We start from the raw sequence: 20,071 nt of genomic DNA on the forward strand, positions 1-20,071 counted from the left end.
GCTCTGGATTAATGTTCAAAGGGATTTGGCGGGTGTCCCAGCAGTCCTGCAATCTGTCCTCCAACTCTGATTGTTGAGGCAACGCCCCCAAGGGTGTGGCAGTGGCTCCATGGAGCACGAACCTGTTGTCCTCTCAGGATGACAGCATTCGTCCTCCCACCACTGCCACTCTGCCAGTGCTCTTGCTGTTGCCCGACAGCCAGGAGCACTAGGACAGGCAAATGTACACGGCAGACAGGCATTAAAGGAATGCACGAGGATGATTAGTTTATGTTTGTATGCAGTATGGCATGATTTGATGTATAAATTTGGTTTAGAATGTTTATTTTGTGGAGGCTTTTATTTTGGCCAAGCGGCCGTTGTGATGGTCAGTGACAGACAGGGAAGGTAAGGTGTGGGACTTTTGGTAAATGGGGAATTGAAGTTGCAGTTACCATTCTTGCACTCTGATAAGTTCTTCATGGACAGCCTGGGCCTGTCTAGCTTGCCTCCTCCCTTCCTCTTCCTCCTGCTCCTTCTCTTCAGCTGCTTGTTGTACAGCTGATGGCAAGAGCTGTGTCCCTATGATGGCGAGGTTGTGAAACATGTGGCAGAGCACCACGAACCTTGTCACCCGCTCTGCCGAGTACTGCAGGGCTCCTCCAGAGCAGTCCAGGCATTGTTTCGGCACACCAGTGGTCTGCTCTACATGTGGCAGCATGGCTTTCATTGTATGCATGCTGCACACGTGTGCATGGGTTGCACACTGGCGTCATGAGCCATGTTGTCAGCAGATATCCATTTTCACCCTATAGCTACCCTTTGGTTTGCCATGGTGGCTGAAATGCAGCTGGCACAGTGGGCTGCTGCCAGGATACTGGGCATTGACCTGCATGATTCGCTGCCTATGGTCGCACACCAGTTGGCTGTTGAGGGAGTTGAATCCCATTTGGTTCCAGTATATGGCAGAGTTGACATGCAGCACCCACAAAGTGATCTGCGTGCAATCAGTGGCACCCTGCATCATGGCGTGCTTTGTCTCTGGCAAGAGAGAATGAAATGTAGTCAGCTTTCTTTGAATAGAGCCTCAGTGACCTCCTTTATGCAACAGTAGACGGCAAAATGTGAGATGTTGCAACTGTCTCCAGCTCCAGCCTGGAAGGAGCCAGATGCATAAAAGTTCATTGCCACTGGGTGTGCAGGTGACCGTGGCAATGCAGCCCTTGCCCTGCTCTGAGGTTACGGTTGTGGCTGTAGCAGGTGTCAGATTTCAGTGAGGACGTCCTTACTCCAGTGTAAACATCTCGCATTGTCCCTCGCTGAGTTTCAGGTAGGAAAATTACTCCCCGAACACTCCTGGCGGGTATGGCCTCCTGCTGCAAGGCCTTCTCCCCCTCCTCCCTCTTCCAGCAGCTTGTCCTGCTCTGCGTGGCCTCTGTTCATTCTCCAACACATGCTGTATTCCAAAGGGAATTCCTACCCATGTCTGGCAGCAAGTAGTTTGTACAGAAGCCTTGAAGTCAAGAAAAAGTCCTTCAGCACCTGCCACACCAGTCCCTGTAGACTTTTGCAACTTGAAACAACTATAGAAAACACCAAACACTTGTAGAATCGTAGCAACAGCCAGAAGAAATCAACCAACAACTAACATGTAAATAGTTGATGATCCCTTTAAATAGCGCTGGTGAAGGGGGTCTTTCCTGCTGCTGAACACATGTTCAGCTGTATGATGTTAAGAGAGGGTGTTAGCTGGAGCGTTGAGCTCCAAAATGGCATCAGAGCAGTGTTGCACGATGATTGAAGTCATGATCTGCCTGCTCGGTATACTTCTGGCTGATGTTAAGACCAGTGTGTGCGTGCTCGCTAACGCCCTCACCAATATGGTGTTCGGTGCAATTTGCCCCACAAGTGTGCACACGCACGCAGACACCATTTTGCAACTCTAAGGGCACTTGTAGCGCCCAAAAATGGGTGCTACGGATTTGAATTTTCCGCCACATATAGTTTACCTAGATTTATAGGGAAATGGGATTGAGTTGTACATAAAACAGACTTGTGAAAAATGACAGTTCATACTATTTGATCTAATTTATTATCTTACTGTCTCAAATTACATATTGCAGGTTTCTATTCATACTTGTACATCTGACTTCAATTATCCTCCTGTGTCATCATCCTACGGGTGTGTACACGCTGTTTCGGGCATGCCAAGCGCATGCGCTGAAAAACAGCATTTCTGATCTGTCAAGAATGGTCTTGACAGATCGGACGCCTGCCCTAGAGAAGGGCCTCTGCGGGCAGATAGTTCCGCTTTCTGGAGAACCTCAGCCCGCAGAAAACCCTTAGAAATCTTACGCCTGGTAAAAGCTGGCGTAAGGCCTGCTTTTACCAGCATAAGATTTGAAAAAAGTTTTTTTTTTTTTTAATTCACTCATTTATCATTTAAAAATACTTTTTTTTTAAAAGTAAGTTTATTTTTAGCCCCATAAAAAACTTTAATTTTTTTCAAAATATTTAATTTATTGTAATTTCAATTCATTTTAAAAATGTGATTATTAAAAAATATATATATTTAATGTTTTAGTGTTTTTGGGGTGATCTCCATCCATATATTTGACAAGTCTATCTGTCAAGTGTATGAAGGGAGATTCCCTTCTTTGATTGGTTCCCCCATGACCCACGTGATCCCAGGGATGCTTGCGAACCTCTTGCGCCTCTGGGATACGTGGGCCCTGCGCATTTCGAGTTGGAGAGGCCTAGGAGCAGAAGTGTCCGGACCTCGGGTATGGCCGTAGATTTTTTCCAGATCGGAGGCCTCCGCACGCAGGAAGCCTCCGATCGGAAAATACGGCCCATTCTATAAATGCAGGTTCTTTCTTTTCTCTATTTTTGCTCCTTCCTTTTTCATTCTCTCACATTACCTTTTCTTTGTATCTTCCTTTTCTCTGCCTCTTACTTTTCACAGCTTACCTGACTGATGCATGCATTTTATTTTTAGCAAATTTTGTGCTTATTCAAGTGAGAGATTTTAGAGGCGGGAAACAGAACAGTATTCCATTTCAGACACCAAATGCCAACATCAAACACTCCGGTCAGGTGAAACTGTTAGATGCAGAGTTAAGCTCCCTGTCTTCTGCTGCATCAACGTGGCTCACTCCAAACTCGAGCACCTCCCTACAGAGCTTGAACCTGGGACATTCCAGTAGATAAGTACCATACCAATGTGGTGGATTTACCACAGAACCATCAAGGGAGACCTAATGTATTCTTCCCTTTAAATCACTTGTTTTAATCTCTTTGGGGGAGTGGGTGGCTACGAGAGGACAAAATTCAGTACAATTCACCTAAAGAAAAAATAAATCCGTACTGAAGATCAAATGTAGATATTCAACTAAATTTGCTATTGTATTAATTAGCTTTTATACCTCATTTTGTAGCTAGAAGTTTTAGGTTAACGACTAACAAGATACTATTTTACAAATTGTTTAACGTATTTTCTGTTTTAAGCAGTATGGGCTATAATTATTTTTCTCAATTATCAGGAGAAGCTAATCGTTTCATGTGAGCAAGAAATTCTACGAGTGCACTGTCGAGCAGCAAGAACAATAGCAAACCAAGCAGTGCCATTCAGTGCCTGCACAATGTTACTTGACTCTGAGGTTTACAACATGCCATCAGAAAATCAGGTCAGTGCAAAAATTTAGTACACTTCTACTCTTCTCCAACACTTTTCTCTAATTTCAATTTTGAGATCTCTTTTGCGTATTGAAATGCCAATATGATTTTTAAAATGGTAAGTCCTCTCACTTGATGGTAGAGTATTACATTTTGAGTACTAGCACAAACTGAAATTATGCTTTGACTTTTAGTATTCTTTGTATCACACCTGTGGTTCATTTAATTGAAATTAGTAGAAATATGAAATAGATGCAGGAAAATGATAAATGCTACCTCATTTGTTCAACCTGCATATGCAAAAAGGACTGCCTTCATCCCACAAGGAAAGAAATGGCCTAGAGACACTATTCCTGTAAGAACTTTGTGCCATGCACAGCCAGTTTCATCAGGTAATCTATTCAATTTCCTTGAATAAAAGGCATCGTTCTGCACACTACTTAGTTCATGTTCTCCTGTTGTCTACATAGAACAGAAAAGTTTTTTAATGCTTGGCGGTTTGCTTCATTGTGATTCCTGCATTTAAACTTCTTGGTCTAGAATGGCTCTAACAATGTTTTTGAAAATTTGTTCACTTTGTTTAAAAAAAAAAATGCCAGCTGTACAGGCCACGCCTGTTATTGAGGAAAACAAAAGCCCTCATTTAAAAAGTCACCAGTGACTAAAGTAAGTGTGCAGCTGCAAGCTTGTGTGGGTGCACTTATTTTAATTTTAAACAAGTGTACGTGCATAGAAATGCAGTATTAATCTGTAATTTGGGGTGCTTCAATAATCTTGTCAGTAGTAACATAGAAACATAGAAGATAGGAGCAGGAGTAGGCCATTCGGCCCTTTGAGCCTGCTCCGCCATTCAACGAGATCATGGCTGATCATCCAAACCCAAGCACCCGGGCCCTACACCGACAGCCACCCCACCCAAGCCCTATCCCCGTAACCCTGTAACCCCACGTATTTAATCCCCCCCTAACACTTAAGGGCCAATTTTTTATCATGGCCAATCAACCTAACCCGCACATCTTTGGACTGTGGGAGGAAACCGGAACACCCGGAGAAAACCCACGCAAACACGGGGAGAATGTGCAAACTCCACACAGACAGTCACCCGAGGCCGGATTTGAACCCGGGTCCCTGGCGCTGTGAGGCAACAGTGCTAACCACTATGCCACCGTGCTGCCCACTTATGTATCAGTGCTCCCTGCTGACATCAACATTCACTGTTTAAAATAACTTAAATATTCATAACATTCAGAAATATTTAATCTATATAATTAAAAATCTTGCATCTAGCGTGTGTTTATAGTGCATGAGAGAGCATATGTTGCACTTTTAAGTTCAAACGTGCAAAATGTATGCAACATTGTCTATCACACTTGCTGGATTGGCTCAATTCCCATATTCATAGCAAAGCAAATTACTATTAACAGAGTAGTACTGATAACCTGAGATATTACTGAGTAGGCAGGAAGGATGCCAATGAACAGCAAATAGAAGATCAAGCAATGAAATTGCCAAAATATTTAATCTCTCACCTATTTCATCAGGATATCATACGAAGAAACATATATAGTACAAAAAATAAGCATTCTAATATAAAAACCTAAATAATTCATGAAATGAAATTTTGTAAACTTAACATTTTCTATGACCTGTTGAAAAATCTGTCCATTTTTGCCTGCAGAGGTGTACCATCTCTCGGGACCCTGAGGTATCAGATTTGCTTCTTCCTTGTAGCTTGCTTTTTGCAACCGAGCCTTTCCTGCCAATGTTTTTCAGGCTTCTGAACATGCTTGACCTCAGTGCTAGTCAGAATCGGGGGAATTTATAATGGGGAACAAAGAAATGGCAGACCAACTAAATACATATTTTGGTTCTGCCTTCACAAAGGAGGACACAAATAACCTCCCAGAAATGCCGGGGAACATAGGGTCTGATGAAAGGGTGGAACTGAAAGAAATCAGTATTTGTAGGGAAATGGTGTTAGGAAAATTGATGGGACTGAAGGCCGATAAATCCCCAGGGCCTGATAATCTACATCCCAGGGTACTTAAGGAAGTGGCCCTAGAAATAGTAGATGCATTGCTGGTCATCTTCCAGAACTCGATAGACTCTGGAACGGTACCCATGGCTTGGCGGGTAGCTAATGTTACCCCACTATTCAGAAAAGGTGGTAGAGAAAAGGCAGGGAATTATAGACTGGTAAGCTTGACATCGGTCGTGGGGAAAATGCTAGAGTCGATTATAAAAGATGTAATAGCAGAGCACTTGGAAAGCAGTGACTGGATCGGACAAAGTCAACATGGATTTACAAAAGGTAAATCATGCTTGACTAATCTACTGGAATTTTTTGAGGATGTAACTGGTAAAATAGATAAGGGAGAACCAGTGGATGTGGTGTATTTGGACTTTCAGAAGGCTTTCGATAAGGTCCCGCATAAGAGATTAGCGTGCAAAATTAAGGCACATGGGATTGGGGGCAAGGTATTGTCTTGGATAGAGAACTGGTTGGCGGACAGAAAGCAAAGAGTTGGAATAAACGGGTCGTTTTCCGAGTGGCAGGCAGTGACTAGTGGGGTACCGCAAGGGTCGGTCCTAGGACCCCAGCTGTTCACAATATATATTAATGATCTGGACGAGGGAATTGGATGTAATATCTCCAAATTTGCAGATGACACAAAGCTGGGGGGGAGGGTATGCTGTGAGGAGGATGTCGTGAAACTCCAGTACAATTTGGACAGGTTGGGTGATTGGGCAGAAACATGGCAAATGCACTATAATGTGGATAAATGTGAGGTTATCCACTTTGGTGGCAAAAACAGGAAGGCAGTGTGGTAAACCACTGTTATTGTATCCTACTGTTATCGTTATTGCATATTGTTACCTCTGGTTGGCGCTGTGTACCAATGCATGCCTCAGCTGGCTCCGCCCACATGACCAGGTATAAAGGTGGGTGTTTCGGCAACCCACTTCCTTCTTGGAACCAGTTGGCCACGAGAGGCATGCTCTGTTCTTTAGTTAATAAAAACCTCTTCATTACTTTCCTAATTCATCGCCTTTTATGGAGTAATTGATAAGCGTATCAGGCAGATTATTATTTGAATGGTAATAGATTGGGAGAAGGGGAAGTGCAAAGAGACCTGGGTGTTCTTGTACACCCGTCGCTGAAGGTAAGCATGCAGGTGCAGCAGGCGGTTAAGAAGGCAAATGGTATGTTGGCCTTCGTAGCAAGAGGGTTTGATTACAAGAACAAGGATGTCTTGCTGCAGTTGTACAGGGCCTTGGTGAGACCGCACCTTGAGTATTGTGTGCAGTTTTGGTCGCCTTACCTGAGGAAGGACGTTCTTGCCACGGAAGGAGTGCAGCGAAGATTCACCAGGCTGATACCTGGGATGGCAGGAATGACGTATGAGGAGAGATTGTGTCAATTGGGCTTATACTCACTGGAGTTTAGAAGATTGAGAGGGGATCTCATCGAAACCTATAAAATTCTGTCAGGCCTGGACAGACTAGATACAGGAAGGATGTTTCTGATGGCCGGGGAGTCCAGAATCAGGGGTCATAGTCTAAGGATAAGGGGTAAGCCATTTAGGACTGAAATGAGGAGGAATTTCTTCACCCAGAGAGTGGTGAACCTGTGGAATTCTCTGCCACAGAGGGCGGTGGAGGCCAGTTCATTAAATATATTCAAGAAAGAGTTGGATATATTTCTTAAGGCTAAAGGGATCAAGGGATATGGGGAGAAGGCAGGGACCGGGTACTGAATTTGGATGATCAGCCATGATCTCATGGAATGGCGGAGCAGGCTCGAAGGGCCGAATGGCCTACTCCTGCTCCTATCTTCTATGTATCTATGTAGTACCAATCCTACAGCAAACTATTCCAGCTTTTGTTAGCAAAATGTTGTATGTTTCCCAGAGACATGTGGTTCTGCTCCCATCACAGATGGGCCAGCCACCGACTCCATCCCTCTCCCTAGCAACTGTCTGAGGCTGAACCTTGGTGCCATATTTGACCCCGAGATGAGCTTCCGACCACATATCTGCGCCATCACTAAGACCGCCTAGTTCCACCTCTGGAACATCGCCCGACTCCGCTCCGCCTCAGCTCATGTGCTGCTGAAACCCTCATCCATGCCTTTGTTACCTCTTGACTTGACTATTTCAACGCAATCCCAGCCGGCCTCCCACGTTCTACCCTCTGTAAACTTGAGGTCATCAAAAACTCTCTTGCCCGTGTCCTAACTCGCACCAAGTCCCGTTCATCAATCGCCCCGTGATCAGTGACCTACATTGGCTCCTGGTTTAGCAAAGCCTCGATTTTAAAATTCTCATCCTTGTTTTCAAATCCCTCCATTGCCTCGCCCCTCCCTATCTCTGTAATCTCCTCCAGCCCACAACCCTCTGAGATATCTGCGCTCCTCTGATTCTGGCCTCTTCAGCATTCCCGATTTCACCTGCTCCACCGTGCCTTCAGCTGCCAAGGCCCTAAGCTCTGGAATTCTCTCCCTAAACCTCTCCCGTCTCTCTTTCCTTCTTAAGCCACTCCTTAAAACCTACCTCTGACCAAGCTTTTGGTCATCTGCCCTAATATCTCCTTACATGGCTCGGAGTCAAATTTTGTTTTATAGCACTCCTGTGAAGCACCTTGGGACATTTACTATGTTAAGGCACTATATAAATACAAGTTGTTGTTGTTATCGTCTTGATTGCTTTACTTATCCTGATTGTGTATCCACCTGCTCCAAGTCCTCCTGGTAGGCACGCAGTTTTGGCGGGTCTGCCTCCAGTTCTCCGGCTCTGCTTTCTGCTGTATCCATGAGTAATGCCATGAAGATCCCTTAGTAAACATTAATTCTTCAAAATGGATTTTTCTATATAAAAAAAAAAGGGTCCTTATGCCAAGACTTCTTTAATTTCAAAAATTCTGAAAGCTTAAGGAGTTGGTTCTGGAAGAAGGAGACCTGCCTTTCTTCTCTTGCCTTCCCCCTCACTTTTGCTCAAGGACATGGGTAAGCTCTTCCTCTTCTGTGGGTAGGTTTCTGGATTTTAAAACACCATTTTTGTTTTAACAGTTGTACAAGACTATCCACAAATAGTTTATATCCCTTGTGATCAGTTGATCTACATTTTAAGTTGCGTAGCTAAGGTTAGCAATTAACGCATTTACCAGCAACACTGCAGTAGAATTTAGTGTTGCCAGCGTGTCTCCTGTTAGTCTAGGAGGTGGAAAAGTTCAAATGTACGACCCATTTTTACATGCTAACATAAACTAATTGTTGTGTCTCAAGGGGTTTTATACCCTTACCTATATAACAATTATGAAGGACTCCGGGGTGGAGAGTTTAGTTAACGGCCGTTTTATTTACAATGTGCTTCTTCACGCAATGCACTACATTTCCCATAGTGCATTGCAAATCACCACTACGGTATCCCATGTGGGACAATTCTAATACACATTCAAAATACACAACATCTTTCCTCCCCCTTAAAATAGAATGTCCACAAAACAGAATAACTGAAAATGACTATAACTTTGGAAGAGAGGGTAGACTGCCTCTACATTCCGCTAACCCTGGGGATTATTCTGCCCCATGCACACAGGTTAGCACTAACTGTAACTAAGGCGCTCAGGAGGCTGCCTTTCTCTTTGGGGGTAACGCCTAGTCTCAGGAGCAGGCTCTGGCTGGCTCTCCCGTGACCCTGCAGGCGTGGCTTCCTCCCTCGATGGCACAAGAGTGGATGGTGCCACCGTCTCAGGGTCGGACGACCAGTCCCTGCTGGAGCCCCCAGCAGGTCCTTGATCCTCTGTTTCTTGGGTTACCTGTGGCGACTGTCTTGGCAGTAACTGGTCTACATGCCGTCTCCATGTTCGGTCGTCTCCGGTGCGGACTCGGTATGAAACGGGGTCCGTCTTTTGAATGACCGTAGCCGGGACCCACCGCTCCGGGGTGGTGTAGTTACGCGCGAGGACTTTGCCCCCCACCACAAAGTGTCGTTCTTTGGACCTCTGAGCTCGTCTGCTGACTTGATCCTGCTGATTGGCGTGCACCACTGCTTCTGTGGACGTTGGCCTCAGCAGGTCAAGGCGTGTCCGTAGCTGCCTTCCCATGAGTAGGTAAGCAGAAGATGCTCCAGTCGTAGCATGAGGCGTGTTTCGGTATTTCAGCAAGAAAGCATTCAGGCGCTGCTTTAGAGGAGCATCACTTCTTGCCACTTTCAACGCGCGTTTCAGCGTTCTGACAAATCTCTCCGCCAATCCATTCGTGGATGGATGATAAGGCGTGGAGAACGTGTACTGAATTCTATTTCTCTTGAGGAACTCCTCCATCTCCTGGGATGTGAACTGTGTTCCATTGTCGGTTACGATCTGCTCCGGCAGACCAAATCGCCCGAACATCTCTGAGTCTCGATGGTTTTCTCCGTAGTGGTAGTGGACATTACTGCAACCTCCGGCCATTTGGAATGGGAGTCCACCGCGACCAGGAACATCGCTCCTTCCACTGGTCCCACGAAGTCCAGATGGATCCGTTGCCACGGTGTCGCCGGCCATTCCCATGGATGCAGTGGCGCTGCTCTTGGCGTATCCCTGGTTGTCTCGCATGATGGGCATGATTTCGCTTCAACTTCAATTTCATGATCCAGACCGGGCCACCAGAAGTAGCTTCGTGCCAGCTCCTTCATCCGGACAATACCACAATGTCCTGAGTGCAGCTTGTTGGGGACATGTTTCTGCAGCTTTGGTGGTATGATCACTCGCATGCCCCAAAGGAGGCATCCTGACGTGACAGACAACTCCTTCCCTCTTGACAGGTAAGGTAGGAGCTCAGTTGGTTCGTCTGAAACCCGTGATCCGTCTCCTCGCATCACCCGATCCAGCACCTTGGATAGCGTAGGGTCCACTCTGGTCTCTTTCTTGACCTGCCGGGCCGTGACAGGGGCATTGCTCACCATGTCAAAGTAGAAAATCTTCTGCTCACAGCCTTCAGAGGGCACAGGCAGCGGAAGTCTTGACAATCCGTCCGCATTGCCATGTGCTGCTGACCTCCAGCATTTGATGTTGTAATTGTGAGCGCTTAACATCAGCGCCCAGCGCTGCATCCTGCACGCTGTCAGGGAGGGTATTCCTGTGTGTGGACCAAAGATCGATGTCAGAGGACGATGATCCGTCAGCAAGGTGAATTTCCTTCCGAACAAGTAGTGATGGAACTTTTTGATTCCAGAGATGATGCCCAAAGCCTTTTTCGATCTGTGGGTATTTCACCTCCGCCTTGCTCAGGGACCTTGACGCGAATGCAATCGGCTTCTCTTCGCCTGAGGGAAAGATGTGGGACACGACCGCGCCGACGCCATAAGGCGACGCGTCACAGGCCAGCTGAATCTGCAATGACGGGTCAAAGTGTGTCAACACTCTGGGGTCAGTCAAAGCTGCTTTGGCTTTCTTGAATGCAGCTTCGCACTCCTTCGTCCACGCCCAGGCCTTGCCCTGACACAGCAACTCATGTAATGGCTTCAACAGTGATGCCAGCTGTGGAATAAACTTTCCGTAATAGTTCAGGAGACCTAAGAATGACCGCAGCTGGCCGACATTTGTAGGTGCAGGAGCGTCGGCAATGGCTTTCACTTTCGACGGTGCTGTGTGTAGGCCGTCCGCATCGATGACATGGCCTAGGTACTCCACTGATGGCTTGAAAAATTCGCATTTGTCCTTGCGAACGCGTAAGCCATATTCTTCAAGTCTTCCCAGTGTCTTCGTCAGGTTCTGCAGATGCTCGTTGTCGTCCTTTCCTGTGACGAGGATATCGTCGAGATAACATTGTACCCCTGGAATGCCGCTTAAGATCTGGTCCATAGCCCGCTGAAACAATGCTGGTGCTGATGTTCTACCAAAGGGTAGGCGGCAGTACCTGTAGAGGCCCTTGTGGGTGGTGATGGTGAGGTACTTCTGTGAGTCCTCTTCTACATGCATCTGCAAGTAAGCTTGGCATAGATCAATCTTGCTAAACTTCTGACAGCCTGCTAGACCCGCGAAAAGATCTTCAATGATGGGGAGGGGGTACTGTTCAGCTGAGAGCACAGGATTCACTGTTACTTTGAAATCTCCACATAAGCGAACCGCGCCATCACTCTTCATCACTGGTACCACGGGCGTGGCCCACTCACTGTGCGAAACCGGCACCAGCACCCCTATCTTGACCAGACGCTCCAGGTCAGCCTCCACCTTTGGTCTGAGGGCGTAGGGAACGTTCCTAGCCTTCAGGAATCATGGCTGGCTGTCAGGCTTCATCTTGAGTTTGACTGTAATCCCCTTCATACTCCCCAATTCTCCGTCAAAGACCACTGCATGCTTTGTAAACACTGCCGCTAGCCCCGCTTCTTCGACTGACACTGCATTCACTTTTTCCCAATCCAGATGAATTTTCTCCAACCATGGCCTGCCCATCAGGGATGGATAGTCACCCTTGACCACGTAAACTGGCAGCATCACGGTTTGTCCATTAAGCTCCACCTTGACCTCCGTCTTACCCAGCATTGGGACTGTTTCCCCAGTGTAGGTCTTTAAGATGAGCTTGGCCGGCGTCAGTGATAGGTGGTTCAGTTTTTCTTTGAATAGCTTCTCTGAAATCAAGGAGACAGCGGCCCCTGTATCCAGCTCCATTTTGACCGGTATTCCCTCTAGTAGTGGAGTGACTCCATAGCCTGATGAGCCTCCATTCACCGTTAACACATGGAGATTCAGCTCCCCATCAGAGTCTGTGTCACTGTCTTCCTGTTCTTGTTTCACCATGTGTAGGTTTTTCTTTTTAAAACGCCAGTTGGATGTGTTTCCTTGTTTTTGTGTGTCTCTGTGTAGGATTGTTTGCTTTGCCCTTTACACACACGTTCAATGTGTCCTTTCTTTTCACATTTCTGACAGGTCAGGTCTTTACACCAGCAGTCAGATGGCTGATGACCTGACCTTCCACATCTGTAACACTCTCTGGCGCCCCTTGCATGCTTATCCGGTGTAGCTGCTACCCTGTGCACTCTTGTTGCAGCCCCCAACAGCTGTGCATCTTTAGCTGCTAACTCCATAGACACAGCGAGCTCCACTGCTGATTTAAGCGTCAGTTTGTCAGTCGTTAGCAAGCGCTTCTGTGTTGCTTCACATCTTAATCCACACACAAACCTATCACGGACAGTGTCATTTAGAGTTTCACCAAACTCACAATGCTCAGTTAGCTTCTTTAGCACTGCAACATATTCGGCTATGGACTCACCCTCCCCTTGGTTTCGTTTGTGAAACCTGAACCCCTCGGCAATCAGCAGCAGCTTGGGTGCGAAATGTGTTTCCAAAACTTCCAGTCTGATCATATGTCTTAGCGCCGGGCTTATCCGGGTGCATCAAACTCCGTAACAAGCCAAATGTTTTTGCTCCGATCACACTGAGGAACGTCGCCACTTTCACGTCATCTTTAATGCCATTTGCAGTCACGAAAAATCCGAAACGCTCTGCATAAGCACTCCATTGCTCTGCCGTTTCATCAAATGGTCCAAACGCTCTGGTTAGCATAGCCATTTTGTTTTCTTTTTTTTTTCTTTACAGTCCTTTTCCTCCACTTTTATTTTTACAGTCCTTTTCCTCCACTTCGTTTCACTGTATCGTTACTCTCCCCCTTCTTATTTGTGTAACGCACGAACCGCCACCTTTACGAGGCGATTGCATCAGCACTAAACTGCGGGCGCGCCATTAAGAAAAGACAGGAACTTCTTACTTTAAACATCGCCGATTCCAGTGCAAAGTGATGCGCAAGTCCGTCGTCCTCGTCGCCAGTTTTGTTGTGTCTCAAGGGGTTTTATACCCTTTACCTATATAACAATTAAGAAGGACTCCGGGGTGGAGAGTTTAGTTAACGGCCATTTTATTTACAATGTGCTTCTTCACTCAATGTACTACATTTCCCATAGTGCATTGCAAATCACCACTACAGTATCCCATGTGGGAAAATACACAACACTAATCTATTTACAAATGAATAATTTACAGTAGCAAAGATATGGGCAAGTAATGTATAGCACAAAAGGGTGTAAAAAGATTGAAAGGTCATTCCTTTCAAGCTTCAGGCTTTCTTCACTTACAAATCAACAGTCCAACAAAGCTGCTTCTAGCTTTTCCTACCATTTCTTAAAATGAAACTGGTTCTGAAAATGAAATAGATGAATCTTCTCTTCTTTGGTAAACAGAATGCAGTGTCTAGGTGTGTCCTTAAAGTAGAGGTATTGCATGAGCCCTCAGATTTCTATGCATTGAACAGGTATCGGCTACTGTGCCAATACAGCTGAACACTAAAAGATTCTTGTATTTTATACATTCAATTCCTTTGAATACTGTGATTGATCAGTCCTGATTAAATAAAAAGCACAAATTCTCTTAATAAATCACAATAGCAGAGATATTGCTACTACTAGAAGAGAAATGCATAATAGACTCATATTGCAATTTGCTATCCACCCATTTAAAATAAGCATTGAAAAGAAGTCCATATAGATTGCTAATGAGAAGCTAAACACAGATTGCCTTGGATCACAATCTGTTTTCACACTTCCATATCAACTGGCTGTTTTCAGCAGGCTTCAAAGGAAGTTCATTAATTATGCAAGTTCAAGATGGGCTGGTTGTGCCCCTTTCAGGTACGGGAAAAAACAGTCTGCTGACTACTGCTGGTGATTTTATTTGCGTAAACCAGTACAAGTTTTACAAAAGTAAAATACTGCAAATGCTGGAAATCTGAAATAAAACAGAAACTGCTGGAAATACTCAGCAGGTCAAGCAGCATCTGGGGAGAGAGAAACAAAGTTAACGGCCCAGAAATTCCGTTTGCAGCCCCCCCGCCCCGCGGGCGTAGGGCTGCGATTTGGAAACATCTCCACCTGGACCGGAGGGCTCCCGGGAGGCGCAGAATTACGTTGCTGTGCCTCTTCAAACTGCCAGTGTGCAGGGCACACGTATCCCAGGGGCGCAGGTAGTTTGCAGCATCCCTGGGATCACGTGGGCCATGGGGAGCCAATCAGAGTAGGGAATCTCCATTCATAGATTTTACAGGAGGACCTGTCAAATCTATGAATAGAGATCAGCCCCAAAACATAAGTAACTTCAAATAATTTTTTTAAAAATCACATTTTTAAAATGACTATAAATTACATATTAACTATTAAACAAAAATTTAAATTTTTGAAAAAAATAACGTTTTTAACGGGGCTAAAAATAAACTTACCTTTCTTTAAAGTATTTTAAAATGATAAATCAGTGGAAATTTTTCTTTTTGACTTTCTTCAACTCTTAGCCTGGTAAAAGCAGGCCTTGCGCCTGCTTTTCTAAGCACAGCTGTTTCCGACTTACCTGGACTGAAGCAACTGTGGGGGGAAAAACTGAAGTTTCAGCCGTACGCGCTGCCTATCCGGCGCAGGCGTTTGACCTGTCAAGCCCTTTCTTCACAGAACGGAAGTTCCGGTTTCCAGCGCATGCGCAGTGCATGCCTAAAACCAGCACTTCCATTGGCCCTATGGGTGAGTACACAGCATGTACACACCCGTAGGGAACAGAATTTCTGGGCCAATGTTTCAGGTCGATGACCTTTCATCAGAACTGGTAAAAGTTCAATGTAACAGGTTTTAAGCAAGTACAGAGGCAAGGAAAGGGGAAGGGGATTAAAGAGCAAAAGGGATGATGCAAGGCAAAAGGGAATCGTAATGGAACAAGTAAAGAAACAAAAGATGGGTCGAGAGGAGGTGTAAATGGCAATAGCAGAATCATTAAAACAATTGCTATCCGACAAAATGGGGGCAGTGGTTATGATCTAAAATTGTTGAACTCGATGTTGAGTCCGGAAGGCTGTGATGTGTGTAACCGAAAGATGAGGTGCTGTTCCTTGAGCTTCATTGGAACCGCATAGGAGACCAAGGATAGAGAGATCAGAGTGGGAGTGGGCAGAAAATTAAAAGGACAGGCAACTGGCAACTCGGGGTCACACTTGAATAGAGGTGTTCTGCAAAGCGATCACCCAATCTGTGTTTGGTCTCCCCAATGTAGAGGAGCCAGCATTGTGCACAGCGAATACAGTACACTAAATTCGAAGAAGTACACGTAAATTGCTGTTTCACCCAGAAGGAGTATTTGGGGCCCTGAACGGTGGGAAGGGAGGAGTTAAAAGGGCAGGTGTTGCAGCTCCTGCACTTGCACGGGAAGGTGCCCTGGGAAGGGATGGGGGTGTTGGAAGAGTGGACTAGGGTGTCGCAGAGGGAATGCTGAAAGAGGAGGTAAGATGTGTTTGGTGGTGGCATCACGCTGGAGGTGCTGGAAATTGCAAAGGATGATCTGTTGAATGTGGAAGCTGATTAGGTGAAAGGTGAGGTTGAGGGGCACCCTATTGTGGTTCTGAGGAGGGAGAAGAAGGGGCGAGAGCAGAAGTGTGGAAAATGGGACGGACACAGTCCAGGGCCCTGTCAGCCACAGTGGAGGGAATCCCCGGTTGAGGAAAAAGGAAGACATATCGGAAGCACTAGTATGGAAGGTACCATCGTCAGAACAGAGGCGACGAAGACTGAGAAACTGGGAGAATGGAATAGAGTCCTTACATGAAGCCGGGTGGGAAGAAGTGTAGTCAAGGTAGCTGTGGGAGTCGGTTAGCTTATAGTAGATATTGGTTGATGGCCTATCCCCAGAAATGGAGATAGAGAAGTCAGGGAAGGGAAGAGTCAGAGATGGACCATGTGAAAGCGAGGGAAGTGTGGAAATTGGAAGTAAAGTCGATGAAATTTTCCAGTCCAGGGTGAGAGCAGGAAACTGCACCAATATAGTCATCACTGACCTGGAAATAGAGGTGAGGGAGGGAATTTGAGTTTTACAATGCTGTTTATGGACCTTCCTGTAAACTAAAAATCTGACCGTTTGATCTTCTTAGCTCTGGGAGAAGTAGTCGTGTTTTGCCTTTTCTCTTGCACCTTCCCAATCCACGTCAGATAATCCAGGGACAGAGGTAAACTCTTCCTCCCCAATAGACATAGAGTGAATTAGCACCCTTCCCAAAGTTTTGTCAGTTACATAGCAGAAAGTCACACTTGGCTCACACATTTCATGCATAAATTGCATAGAATTACATAGAATCTACAGAACAGAAACGAGCCATTCAGTCCAACAGGTTTATGCCAGTGTTTATGCTCCACACGAACCACCTCCCACCTTACTTCATCTCATCTATCAACATATCCTTCTATTCCTTTCTCCTTCATGTACTGGTATAGCTTCCCCTTACACTGCCAATTAGATTTGCAATCTATTTTAGTGCTCAGGGTTTTTTTACTACTGTAATTTTTCTTTCTTGGTCCACTAAACACATACACAACTACTTAGTCACTCAATTACAACTGCTCAATAGACAGAACATCAAACACCTTGACTTTTGTTACATAAACCTTTCACGTAAAAACAATTCTTGTCCTATTTGCTTTTTATTAGCAGCTATGTATCCATTACATTGCTTTTGTATATGCATGCTACTTGTTGAAGAAACTACAAGATTTATAAGATATTTAGAGACTGGCTTATTGGCTAAAATTGAAATATTCAAGGTTTCTTGGTAACATTACCAAATTGCAAAAGGTGGCTTAATTCAGGAGTGGATTTTCTTTAGTTTAAGAAAGCAAAAGCTGTATTTTCATGTATGGTAGATGAATTGTGGTTTTAGATACAGCCTTCTGGACACCAAAAATGGCCAATGTTTTGTATTCCGAGGCATAAGTTGAGATTGTTTAGGTGTCCAGGTTGAACCTACTGCACTCTGCGTCGGTACTGTCAGCCAGACTTGTGGTGAGTCTCCCAGTCATAAGCTTATATGTGGTCAGACGTTCTCCCAGACTGTACTTCTGATCTCAGTGGTTTAAACTGGAGCAATTGACAAGTGCGTTAAACACTTGTTCAACTGAATATTGCCTCTTGAACTTCTTATAGTCATTTATTTGGTCAATTTTACTTTGTGAACTGAACAGTTGATATGTTGACACTGGTAATTTTTCTGATTTTATTGTATAGGGGGATGAAAATAAGACATCAGTGCGGGATCGGTTTAATGCCCGGCAATTTATTTCATGGCTACAGGATGTAGATGATAAATATGATAGAATGAAGGTAACTGTTTTTATTCTGTCTGATGTTATAATACTATGATTTTACAAATAACTGAAAATGGTATCTCCAATACTAGAACATTGGAATCTCAGCTAGACTATCTAATTTCAAAAACTAATTGTACTTTGCCATCCTTAATTATTGCTGTTCAAATTACTGGTTCTTCTGATGTAAAAATATTCTGTTAAAGGGAACGGTTAAAGCATTAAAGCTCCTAACACAACTGGAAGACAAATGTTTCACACACATTAATGGAAAAATAGAACATTATCTGGGCTTTTTAAAGTTGGGAATCTAAGCCTGGTCATCATTAACTTTTGAAATCATAATCACATTATGATTTAATAAACTATGGCTGAAGTTCATTGAACAAAAAAATCAATTAAATTCGATTGGGAATCTTGATTTGAAGGCAATGACAATCTGAACAAGCAGTATTGCAGAAATATGCTATTGTTACACAAATGTGTTTGTTTTATTGTTCATTGTTCTTTGAATTTCCTTTGAAGATCGCATTGTGAAAATTTGCATCACTAATACATAATGTAACTACTTTTATCCCCTCCAATGTGTGATTCCCATCAAAATTTTAAGTGCTGCAGTTATAAAAAAGAACTGATGCTTAAAAATAAATGTGGCTAATAAAAAATCATAGAATGGATTAGTTATTGTTATTTACACTTACAGACTTCAGTCACATCAAAAATCCATAAGAAACCTGTCGATAGGTAGTACAAAAGGATCATTTTGAAATTAAAATTCTAAACCGCTATAAACTAACTTTGTTTTATTTTGTTCAACAGTGAGGTTGAAGGCAGAAAGAGCATACATGTTGAAACTGATAGATTATGGAAAATGAACAAAGTGGTGTTGGGAATAGCATTTCAGTTAATTTGTGATTAGTTCTTTTTAAATAATCCACCACTGTACTAGTTGTGTATTTTGTTTATAACAAGTCCTGGTGAGAGCATTTGGTAATTTTACCTTTAATTGTTGCAATCCCTGACTCTAGACTGACCCAAACACTGTGCCCAGTCCTGAACTAGATGATTTGTGTTCTCAAATAGTTCCAAAGATGAAAACAAATTGATGCACACAAATTGGCTGTCTATTCTGTGTTCTAACAAAGTAACTCAGTTTGGTAATAATGCCTGTTAACTTATTTCTGCCTGCCTTTCTTTAATTATAATAAAATTTAAGAGACAGTTTATAATCAAGAATTCTGAAAGTTGGAAAAGTGCTTTTTATGTTGGACCCCATGTATCACTGACATGACTTTAAAGTCAGCTTTGTCAAAGCTGATGATCAAAGAGGAAATTTTATCTGTTTTCAGTCATAAATTTGAGAAGTATATTTGCATTTCACAGAATCACAGAAACCCCACAGTGCAGATAGAGGCCATTTCGGCCCATCGAGCCTGCACCGACACATATCCCACCCGATCCCCATAACCCCTACACCAACACATATCCCACCCTATCCCCGTAACCCCACGTATTTAATCCCCCTAACACTAAGGGTCAATTTATCATAGCCAATCAACCTAACCCGCACATCTTTGGACTGTGGGAGGAAACCGGAGCACCCGGAGGAAACCCACGCAAACACGGGGAGAATGTGCAAACTCCACACAGACAGTCACCCGAGGCCGGATTCGAACCCGGGTCCCTGGCGCTGTGAGACAACATTTGTCAGGACTACATTCACATTGTATGTAAAATTTGTGATCTGCACACAAAAATTAAGGCAAGGTTTCAATATCAATCAATGATTGGAAAGACCAGAGTTTCAAACATTGATTTTGGGAACAGTTTTATTTTTGAAGGTGTTACATTAAAACCCACAGATGGAAGGGGGTAGCATGTGTAATGCATTATTTGTTGAAGCACTAATACACAGCATCATGAACTGTGAGGATGCATGTTTGATCCTCGCTTCACTCCACTAAGTTTTTAATCTGAATTGAGAGGCATGCAGAGTGAAGTCTGAAGTATATCTCTGCAAGCTGTAAGGAAAAATCATATAAAACTGTTATCAGTGAATCACTATGGTATGCCTCCTTGCAGCTGGCCAAAGAGGTCATTCAGGTAGTTTTGGGAACAGATCTCCCACCCTTACCAGAGCAAAAATGTAAAACCCATCAGGACTGAAATATGTTGGAAGAAAGCAGAAAGGGTATACGCTTCCTTGGAGAGTGAATATCCTCCACAAAAAGAACTTATTAAAAAAAAACACAGCTAGGGTTATTGAATGATGGATT

The 20,071-nt window shown here is 44.2% G+C and overlaps 1 protein-coding gene across 1 annotated transcript in view; it reads left to right on the forward strand.

The window, feature by feature from the left end:
- ankrd11 (ankyrin repeat domain 11) overlaps positions 1-20,071 on the forward strand; it is a 64,070-nt gene that overhangs the window by 36,650 nt on the left and 7,349 nt on the right. Inside the window, exons 8-9 of the mRNA XM_085992053.1 lie at positions 3,522-3,665; positions 17,716-17,811. Of these exons, the coding sequence (XP_085848179.1) occupies positions 3,522-3,665; positions 17,716-17,811 (240 nt within the window). The remainder of the gene's footprint in view (positions 1-3,521; positions 3,666-17,715; positions 17,812-20,071) is intronic.

Source organism: Somniosus microcephalus, chromosome 6 (assembly GCF_052327205.1).
Source record: "Somniosus microcephalus isolate GS21.2 chromosome 6, FLI_Smic_1.0, whole genome shotgun sequence".
Lineage (NCBI taxonomy): Eukaryota > Metazoa > Chordata > Chondrichthyes > Squaliformes > Somniosidae > Somniosus > Somniosus microcephalus.